A 10,957-nucleotide genomic window follows, 5' to 3' on the forward strand; every position below is an offset into this window, starting at 1 on the left:
TTGTCATTTTGTCATTAACAAACAACAGTTGAGAGTCACCAGAAACTAGACAGAGAGGGGAAAGAAACCAGGACATAAAAAAAAAAAAAAACATTACTGATGCATAAATAATAGAAAATTTTAAATATTTTTTAAAAAATGCTTAATATTTTATTGCACACCATAACATATATGGCAATAAAATCTTCAAAAAATTAACCAATAAAAAATAATAAAAAAATAACAAACATACAAAAAACTTTTCCAGGTTTTGAATCCCATATTTTAAATGTCTACTGCAATCACAAGTACCCATTGCTCCAAAATTTCAAAATTTAAAACAATTAAATTAATTTTGCACAAAACATGATTGGATATTCAGTTACAGGTCAATTTTTTAGAGATTATTAGACTGTTTTTAAGTGATTTTGGGGGCTTTGTCTTTTATCAGGCAGATTTATAAGAGCAGCATGAAACCAGGGATCCAGCCATGTGTCACCCACATAATCACCTCTGCTCATCAGTTGGAGTTCAACTTCTCCTGGTTGGTGGTCACATACATAAATATGAGTGTGACAATTCCACTCACCACTTCCATGACCTGAGCGCTCCACTGAGAGAGCAGCTGCAGACCCTGCAGAGCCAGATCAAACAGCTTCCTGTATTCAGAGTCCGTCTTCTGGGCCTCCTGACGCCCTGAGCCAGTCACTACCTGCAAAAATTAGAAAAGAAGGCAATGACAGAGCAAGCAAACAAGATAACATAACATCCAACACAACTACTATCATTAGAGAGAAAATGAGCAAATTTATGAACCACTGAAAGCTCTTCACACAAGCCAATGACAAAACTCCAGGATCCCTGCCGCATCTACAGAAGCACAGGCTGCATTCGAAATGAACAAACACAGGAGGACATGCCAAAACCCTGTATCTGTGCACTTGTTTCAGCAATCCAAGACAGCACAAGACACAAGCACTGTGTGTCAAAACCCCTGACATCTGACAACCAGGGCTGTGGAACGAACAAACAAATTCCTCCCCTGTTTCTCCTTGTCACCGGGCTGCTGTCACTGATAGCGGACCCCAGTTGTCCTCTGGCTGCCAATACCTTCTCATTATAGTGCTGCTGCCATGTCTTAATTCAATCCCAGGCTGGCCTCCTCCCCTCACATTTCCATATTCATCTGTAAGAATACAGCCCCCGTGGTTCTGAATGCAAACTCTGAGTTGCTGAGATTGAGCCTTGAATCCATTCAGCCAAGGAAAAGGGAATCATGTATGAAGCGAGAGCTGTTCGTAGGCCTGTCGCAATAATCAATATATCGACTTATCGCGCAATATATGTACATGACCTCAATCATTTTTGGTGACGCAATATATCGCCCATTATATTTACTTAATAATTAATGTCACCATGTTTTGTGCATTCCACTTGCGCCTGTGTCTTTTGCAGCTTCTCGTACATAAGATCTAAATATTCTTAAAAATTAAAAGTTTGTTGTCATTTGGAAGTTGCATTATTATGCTTTTATATTATGATTATATATTCAGTGGCATAAAATGGTCTTTAAAATTACAATTATATCACTTATCGCAATTATTTCTTGGGCAATATATCGCACAACAAAAAGTTGTTATCGTGACAGGCCTAGCTGTTCGCCCTCCTATGGCTAATGAATATTTATAAAATCTACTCACATGAGAAAAAACTAATTTAACAAGGGCAATGTAAGCCACTGTAGCTTCTGATTCTCGTATGATTCCCACCATTAATGCACTTCTAAAAGATATTTTTCAGCATCCGCTAGGCTGAGGCTTATTCGGTTTAATTAGCAATTTTTTTTTACCAGAGTTACCATAAGAACTAGAGTACTAGTAGAATATACCGCATGAATACTTTTATGCAGCGAGGATACATTAAATTGATCAAAATTGATAATAAAGGCTTCACATTGCTACAAATAAATCCTATTTTAAATGAACGCTGTTTTTTCGAACTTTCTATTCATGAAAGAATCCTGAAAAAAAGTGTATCATGGTTTCCACAAAAATATTAACATTTTATAATAGTTAGATATGTTGCTTGAGCCCAAAATCAGCATTTTAGAATGATGTCTGAAGGATGATGTGACTTTGATGACTGGAGTAATAATTAATTATAAAATGTATTAAAATAAAAAGTTTTACAGAAAACAGTTAGTTCAAATTGTAATATTATTTCACAACATTCATGTTTACTGTATTCTTGATCAAATAATTAACATTACCGCAACCAAAATTGTGATTTAAATCCAACCCTAATAAGCATCAACTGCTTTAATGTGATGCTAAACAACACATTTGTTTTTGCCAGTTTCTGAATCAAAGAACTACTCAGAAAACAAACTTCGTCAGAGGTCTTATGTTCAGAAATAGCAAGTCATTTGGCATATTAGGTAATAGACATTTCATCCCCCAACGTCATTGGCAGCATGAGTCAGTGCATGGCAACTGGAGAGTCTGCACTGCGTTTATAAAGACGGTGATGAAAAGACAGTGTTTTCTTTTTTTAAAACCTCTCACCTCACTGTTGCTGTAGCGAGCCAGCTCAGAAATGAAGCGCATGTGGTCTTCACGGATTTGAATCATCTGCTCGCAGATATTAATTAGCGGGCTACTGCCTGCAGATGTGCACGACCACTGCATTTGTTTATAAAGACGGTGATGAAAAGACAGTGTTTTCTTTTTTTAAAACCTCTCACCTCACTGTTGCTGTAGCGAGCCAGCTCAGAAATGAAGCGCATGTGGTCTTCACGGATTTGAATCATCTGCTCGCAGATATTATACTGCGGGCTACTGCCTGCAGATGTGCACGACCACCTAGAGGATGGAGGAGGCCAGGCAATTAAAAAACATGGAAGGGTCGGTCCAGTAGATAGAACAACATTTAGCTATTTTCATTTTTGGTGAACTTTCAGAAAATTTGGAATCACGTACTGTTCAATTTTTTTTCTTGCAAATTTTTAAAAAAAGGATGTGGACATAGAATTTTATAAAATTTCAATGATGCTTTTGCAATCTTAATTCTGCATTTATTACAGTGTCTTGGAAAAGAGCAACCAGTACATTATTAAACATATCTTTAAGAAAGATAAAGTTATATGAGTTTGGAAGAGCAGATTTACATTTTGGGTTAAGCTAATACACATCTACATAATATACAGTGTTCACATTTAAATATAGCATCCTAGGACACCCACCTGGATTTGTTTTCCTCATAGTGAGCGCTGGTTTTGATATAGCGGGCCAGCTCAATCTGCATGTCACCAAAAAGAGGTACTACCTGCAATTGCTGTAGGGGCGGGGCAGAAGGTCAAATCAAATAAAAATCCTCCAATAAAAGTGGTCAGATGAGACAGATTGTGGTTTACACCAGGTATTAACATGCATGTTAAATGCATTTCCATTTGTGAATGTCAGAAATTTCATGTCCGATTTTATTACCAAAAGCACACAGACAGACACACACACACCTTGAAAAACTTGTCAATTTTCGTGAGGTTGATTCTCTTCTTGGCATCCAGTTTGTAGATGTTGCTGTTGGTTCCATCCATGAGATAGAGACCAAAGCCCATCACCTACAAGACATAGTCACACAAAACTATGTGAAAAACTGGTGTAAAAATCCTTAATATCTTGATTTTTACATTAAACTGTACTACTTGGTAACAGTGACTGCTTGGTCAAGATTATGACACATAAATATCAAGATTCACATTTAATATTGTCAGAAGTTTAAGAAATACTAGCAAAAACATAGTACTATCCTTAACTAGAAATGCAGTGGCACTTTTTTCAATTTTTCTGTAACTGTAAATATTATACCATATAATATTTTGGTGCAAGTAATTTTTGTAATAAATTATTTTTTTATTCAGCAAGGACACATTCAATTGATCAAAAGTGACAGTAAAGACACTTTAATGATACAAAATATATCTGCTTCAAATAAATGCTGTTCTTTAAAACTTTCTATGCACCAAGAAATCCTGAACAAAATGTAGCATGGTTCAAGCAAAAATATTAAGTGGTGCTACTGTTTTCCATATTGAAAAAGAGCATTAAATCATCATATTAGAATGATTTTTCTGAAGGATCATCTGAAGACTGGAGTAATGGAGTAATTTGCCTTCACAGGACTAAATTACATTTTAAAACACATTGAAATAGAAAATATATTTTAAACTGTAATAATATTTATCAATATTGCTGTTTTTACTGTGTTCGTGAACAAATAAATGCAGCCTTGGTGAGCATAAAAGATTTCTTTCAAAAGCATTCAAAATATATGCTTACTTTGAGTAGCATGTGTTTCTCACTGGGGGTGAGGTACATCTTGTTTTCGTAGTATTCCACACACAGGTTAACGATGTCTGCCAACAGCTCATCATATCCGCTAATCACTTCTAGCTGCTGCTGTAGGGACTGAAGCAGAGACGCCCGTCAATATCAGCAACTCATACACAGAACATGTCTAACGCACTGCTGCATGTATTTGTGTTTACTATGCTGCTGTATCCAGAGACTTGAAGTCAGTTTAGTGAATGTCAGTGTTCATGAGCTGGTCTACATAAAACACAAATGTGTCTTCACTATAGTTGTAAAACAAATTAACACACCTTGTTTGTTTAGATACTTTATAGTCAATGCATTTTCTTAGTATTAAGTGTTAGTTTACAGAAGATGGTGTGGTACCTGAGTGATCTTGTTGTGGTTGGCCAGGAACATGGATAAGTTCTGAGATTCCTGAATGGAGGATGGCTCAGACATTTTCCTCAGGAACTGGGCAGCTCTGATGGACAGAGAGAGAAAATAGTTTGAAATGTCTGTAAAATGATATAATAGATATAATACATCTATCTGTGATATCTATATAAGTAAAATGCCAATGAAGCACCAAAAAAAGTGTGTATACTACAGTGATAACACTGACCAGAATAATTCAGATGTGGAATGACTGCCATCTAGAGAATGAAAGTATTATTGATGAGGCTAGATGCAAAACTGAGGCTCACAGAGAGCAGTCTGTGGTTACCTCTTGTAGGCGGAGTGATCATTTTTGACGCTGCACTTCATGTTCTTAAGTTCGTCCAGCACCGCAAACATGTTGATGAACTTCCCCAGCGTGAGCAGATAGGCTTCAGACACGAAGTCCTTCCTCCGCTCGGCGTGACACAGTCGACGCATTTCCCCACAGAAGCGATCTATTGCTGTCCTCTGAGAGTGAAGTAAAATGAGAGAAGCATTAGTGTATCTTACAACATCTTATATTGAAATCTAGAAAATAGCATTAATCTTTACCTGAAAGTACATGAAGTTCATTAGTTTAGTGACTTCAGGCTCGAGCACCTCCACTGTCTTCTCATAGATCTCCACTCTGTTAGGCTGTTCATTACACTTCACCTGAGAGAGGGACAGATGGAGAGGGTCAAAACAACATACTTCCAATCTGTGTTGATGGTGTTGTGATTTTTTTTGAGCAGCTTTAGATGTGACTAATTTACCTGAGGAATAGCTCTTGAACAGCTCCTCCAGGTATACAGCATCACGGCATACTCCTGTCCTTCCTCCAACATCTCATTCTGTAACACACAGCAAAAGTTCCCCCTTGAAATTATAATACACTGGAGCAACTGAAAGCAGTGGGGACAAAAGATTAAAGGGATAGTTCACTCAAAAATGACTCATTACTCACCCTCGTGTTGTTCCAAACCCGTATTACTTTCGTTCATCTTCGGACCACACATTAAGATATTTATGATAATATTTTGAAGAATTGTTGAATAAAGTTGTTATTTTTGTTTCCTTTGTCAACAAAAAGTATTCCCATCGCTTCATAAAATTACAGTTGAACCACTGACTATTTTAACAATGTCCTTACTTTCTGGGCCTGGGAACATTTTAGTTACATTGCTGTCTATGGAGGGTCAGAAAGCTCTTGTATTTCATCAAAAATATCTTAATTTGTTTTCTGAATATGAATGAAGGTCTTATGGGTTTGGAACGACATGAGGGTGAGCAAATAATGACAGAATTTTCATTTTTGGGTGAACTATCCCTTTAAGGCCACACTGAAAATTTTGATTTTTTTTCTATATAAATTATTATATCAATTGACTGATTGATTATATTTTAAAATGTTTTAAATGTATTCTCCAAACTGTTTTAGAATAATGAACAAAAACTAATTAGAAAGTAAAATGCAGAAATATTTAGGATTTAATCTACACTATTTCAAGGTTAAAACGTTGTTAAACTATACTAAATAAATGATAAATAACCGATAATTCATAAAAACATTTTAATAGTCAATTTTTCAGGTAGCTTAAATTGTAACGCTAATAATTTATTTTATAATTCAACATTTTCTATTAGATAATAAGTACATAATAAAAAACGAAATAATATTTACAATAATGCAAAATAAATAGATTTCTGGACTGGTGATCTCAGGATTTTAAATCCCAATTTATACATCAAATGCAGCTTCTACAATAAACCTTTATCTCATGATAAATGTAATGCCAAAGAACAGATTAACCCACTTAATCTTAAACTCTTAACAACTCTCTAAAGAAACTTTGGAGAAAATCTTCCCTAGAGTAACAAAACGCTCTTTCTTAGACACTCCGAGACTTTGTGGGTATGTGTGTGGCACCACACTACTTCCACACACACTCTTCAATTTCTCAATAGGTGCTTTTCCACTGCATGGTACGGCACGGTACGGCTTGGTACGGTTCACTTTTGGGGGGTTTTCCACTGGGTACAGTACCTGGTACTTTTTTTAGTACCACCTCGGTTGAGGTTCCAAGTGAACCGTACCGTTACCAAAACGTCACGTGTAAACTCTGCTGATCACTGATTGGCCGGAGAGAATCGTCTCTACCTGCGTCACTGAACTTGCGACACAAACACAACAGAACCGCTAGATTTAAATCAGCACAGCCAGCGAAGGATCGAACGCAACTGTTTTGAACGTGCGCACCTTTTTTAAACAACCAAAAAGTGGCTGTTTCGTTGTCTGTTGAGGAAGTACAGACGTTCCTCTCGTTGATAGCAGAGGAGGGGATCCAGCGAAAGCTTGATGGGGCGACGTGGAATGAAAAAGTTTTTCAGGAGTCGCGGTAGTAGAGGCGGCGCAACTATAACGACATGTGAATAATCCCGCCCACTCTAAAGCGATACTACACTTCAGTGGAAATGAAGCCGAGCTGAGCCAAGCCGTGCTGTGCTGTGCCGTGCCGTACCATGCCGTGGAAAAGCGCCAAATGATGCCAAACATTCCCTGACAGCTATTACCTCTCACTAATAGAGCACACAGCAGTTCACATTCAATAGGGCTGGCTTAATGGACTGGTTCGGACAGTCAAGGTCAGCTCAACGGAGCGGTGATGGAGTCGAGGTTTAGTGATTTAAAGAAGGCTAGCTAGTGAAGCTGGAGTTGAACAACTGCCTGTTTGTGTGGAAATGTTGAGAAGATCTTACCATGCCTGAGTGGACGGTGGCCTGCTCGATGTAACGGGCAATGCCTGTCACAAAAGCATTGCGGTCCTCAAAGTTGGTGTTGAAGTTGGGCTAAGGATGGTAAAAAGAAAAACCCTGGTTATGCACTGTCTTCAGGTATTTTGGGTTTATATAAATAAACTGAGGATCTAGGTCAGTTGTTACCTGGTAAATGAGCGAGGAGGGCAGAGGCTCGATGCAGGGCTGCTGATCTGGAAGTGGCAGCTCCTCCAGCAGGTCCACATTGGACAGAGCATCTTCCAGAGTCACCGTGGACGCCATCACTCTAGAACAAAAAAGTGATGAATGAATCAGAACAGTACCATTCACAAATTTTTCTTGGCGCAATACTGGATCATACTGTCAAAGATGTTTAATATTTGATAGCACAGATGGCAAACATCAACATAAAGTAAATGTTTGGAAACTATAGCAACAGAGCAAAGGCAAGCAAGAGGTTTATAGCTGACAGGAAAAAATAAAACCTCAAAACAACCAAAAAACTCTCCCTTATCGTTGCAACTGGGCAACTTTTTCACACCTCACAGCGTCGGCTGTCAGAATGAAAGTGCTCTCCTACTTCCTCTCTTCCCCTTATGGGGCAAAACCTCATACTGTGTGCTAATCTGCCACGATGCAAAAAATAAAACTTCACTGTATAGAGGCGTTCATGCTGACAGTGATTAAATTGCTAGAAATTCCCAACTAATATTACATTGAAAATAAATCACTGAGAAACAATGATTTAGATTATCGCTTTTTTCTCACGGGTCCAGAGCCTGTTCATTGAACAAACATCATCTGCTTGGCTGTGATTGTGTGTCATGTTTTGCAGCAGTTTCACATTTAGCATGGAAAGACAAATTGCTTGTTGCTGAAACTAATACTGGCTACAAGCACACAGAAGTGGCTGACAGACAATTAAAGGATATCAAAAGAGGAAACGCGATGCAAGCCAGAGGAAATGGAGATGGGCTGCTGTGGTCTTGTAGAGATTCCTACAGATAAACACTGCAGATATCCTGACACACATCTAGACATATTTAGAAAGGAAAAGTGTACCTGATCATGGTGGTGCACTTCTTGAGTTAAAAGAGAACTTAACAGAGAAAAAAAGCAGAAGGAGACACATTATCAGGAAGCAAGCGAATAGAGAAGAGTAGGGCCTGCAGTCTATCATGAAGAACAGAGTCTCTAGAGAAACACAGTGATGTTATCAGACCCACACTGCTGCGGTTGACACTGACAGCTGCTTTTGACTGAGCAGCTGTACTTTAAAATGCAAATCGTACACACTCAATTGAAGCTGAAGAACATCATTTGTTTTAATGTTAAAATCTCTGTGCAATATGCAGAGAAAACTATAAGTAACCGCCACCTGTAGACTGACTTCCTGAAGAATGTAAACGGGGAGGGACTACTTGTTTGGCAGATGGGGGTGGGGCAGAAGGGATAGCATTTTGGAAACCTGTTTGGATAATATTAGTTTTGCTATTCAGTGTTTAAGTCACTAGTGGTGAAATTTGAGATTGAACACTACTTTTGAGTATTGAAATTAAACTGAATTAATGTCTATTACGAAAACAAAATATACACATACATACACAGGGTTTCTGCAGGTTTTATGAAGGTAATTTTAAGACTGTAAGACCATTTTTAAAACCAAGTAAAGAAAATGTAAGGAAAAAATTTAATGGAGCACAATATTCTTTCTAAATGTCAATATCTAGGAGAACACAATAAGTTATCAGCCTAACTTCAAAGTTTTAAAATACAATCTAATCTCCATTACTTTTAATTCATTTTACGAAAGAAAGAAAGAAGGAAAGAAAGAAAGCTAATGTCCTCCTGAATAGCTCTGCTCCAAACCAAGACTTTCTGCTCTGATTTCACCTTAAAGCCTTAATTTGTGGACAGGTAAATTAAGACTCTTTAAGACCTTTTTAAGACCTGTTTTAATATGTACAACAAGGAAGGACGATTCTTAAGCTCATCCAACGTCTCCGTTGCTAATTCCAAAACGTCATTTTAGACCTAGTAACAGAGGCTTGAGCCATTGTTAGCAGACTAATGCAGTTATTAATGAAGTTACTAGAGAGAGAGAGAGAGAGAGAGAGAGAGAGAGAGAGAGAGAGAATGTAGAGAAATAGAGAAATGGAGAGAGAGAGAGAGAGAGAGAGAGATTAAGAGTGAATTAATTACCTGAGTCTGTGCATCTCTGAGCAGTGTTCAGTAGCAGCGTCTCTACTAATAGCGAAACTGTTAAATAGTGAAAAGTTCATCTTCAAGAGCAGCGCAGTTATTACCTCGCTTGTGAGAAATGTCATGTAGCTTTAAATTGCTAAGATATTTTACTGATAAAATTGTCAGAGCAGCGCTGACAGCATGTTTCTGTTGTGCGTGTATGTATGTTTCCGTGTGTGCAAGTGTGTGTCCGTATACTGTGTGTGTGTGTGTGTGTGTTTGTAAGGGAGAGAGAGCAGGAGAAAGAGAGTATTGCTTTCCGTACATAATGAAACATATTTTTGTTTCCACAGAAACAATTTGTCTTTTTTTATCATATTGTTTACTATATTTATTTGTTTGGTCAGTGTTGTGGGTTTAGGTTCTTTTGCTGTAAAATAACTGAAATCATTTGGCAAAGTGATATGGACATGTAATGCGGTCAAGTCCTGCCTGGAACTACTTTTGCCATGCATTTCCCTGAAAATAATTGCACACATTAGAACGTTCTTCAACTAATCAGGTTGGAAAAAAACCAATCAGGTTGGAAAAAACATTGTAATTACAGCTAAAAAAAAGAAAAAAAGAAAAAGAAGTGATTACATTTATGCTAAGAAATACTTTAAGGTATTAATATGCTTTAGGGGTAAATAATGCCCCAGTTCCCTGCACCAGTGACAGCTTTTGTACCTTTTTTAATCAATAATTATGACTTGTCATAACGCAGCTCTAACAGAACCTATCAAACCCAAACAGAAATGCATCTCAACAATCTGATCTTTGACAACGAACTGAGATTTACACAAATAAAAGTGATGTAACTCAGAACTGACATCACACGATTACTATGCCCTTAGTGTGTAGGAATGTACAGTGATAGCTGGTGCAGTAACAGCAGCTGGTATAATTTCCTAAGGCATGTTACACCCACTTCTGGCAGCTCCCTTATTAAACTCATATTATGAATATTCATAAACGAGCAGCTAATCCAACCAGGATGCAAAATACTGTCCCTTAAATTTCCAAAACAATACAATTATTTTTTTCTTTTTTTTTTTGTAAGCTTAAAGGGTTAGTTCACCCAAAAATGAAAATTAGCTTGCGGAAGTGAGAGAAAAGTGTTTATTACGTTTGAAATATGGATATTTTTCTTACAAAAACTCCTGGATTCGCTACAGGGGGCTTTTATTCATCCCCCGGAGCCGTCT

General features: G+C 37.5%; 1 protein-coding gene across 1 annotated transcript in view; it reads right to left on the bottom strand.

Moving 5' to 3' along the window:
* Window positions 1-8,611, bottom strand: part of cyfip1 (cytoplasmic FMR1 interacting protein 1) — a 40,103-nt gene extending 31,492 nt beyond the window's left edge. The window contains exons 1-12 of the mRNA XM_016516022.1: window positions 8,589-8,611; window positions 7,692-7,812; window positions 7,509-7,598; window positions 5,525-5,602; window positions 5,322-5,423; window positions 5,056-5,237; window positions 4,716-4,812; window positions 4,317-4,445; window positions 3,494-3,598; window positions 3,221-3,312; window positions 2,723-2,840; window positions 569-691 (exon numbers count right to left, since the gene is read on the bottom strand). Of these exons, the coding sequence (XP_016371508.1) occupies window positions 569-691; window positions 2,723-2,840; window positions 3,221-3,312; window positions 3,494-3,598; window positions 4,317-4,445; window positions 4,716-4,812; window positions 5,056-5,237; window positions 5,322-5,423; window positions 5,525-5,602; window positions 7,509-7,598; window positions 7,692-7,812; window positions 8,589-8,596 (1,245 nt within the window). The 5' untranslated portion in view covers window positions 8,597-8,611. The remainder of the gene's footprint in view (window positions 1-568; window positions 692-2,722; window positions 2,841-3,220; window positions 3,313-3,493; window positions 3,599-4,316; window positions 4,446-4,715; window positions 4,813-5,055; window positions 5,238-5,321; window positions 5,424-5,524; window positions 5,603-7,508; window positions 7,599-7,691; window positions 7,813-8,588) is intronic.
* Window positions 8,612-10,957: the final 2,346 nt, after the last annotated feature.

Source organism: Sinocyclocheilus rhinocerous, unplaced genomic scaffold (genome assembly GCF_001515625.1).
Source record: "Sinocyclocheilus rhinocerous isolate Xijiao unplaced genomic scaffold, SAMN03320098_v1.1 scaffold85, whole genome shotgun sequence".
In the NCBI taxonomy this organism is placed as follows: Eukaryota; Metazoa; Chordata; class Actinopteri; order Cypriniformes; family Cyprinidae; genus Sinocyclocheilus; species Sinocyclocheilus rhinocerous.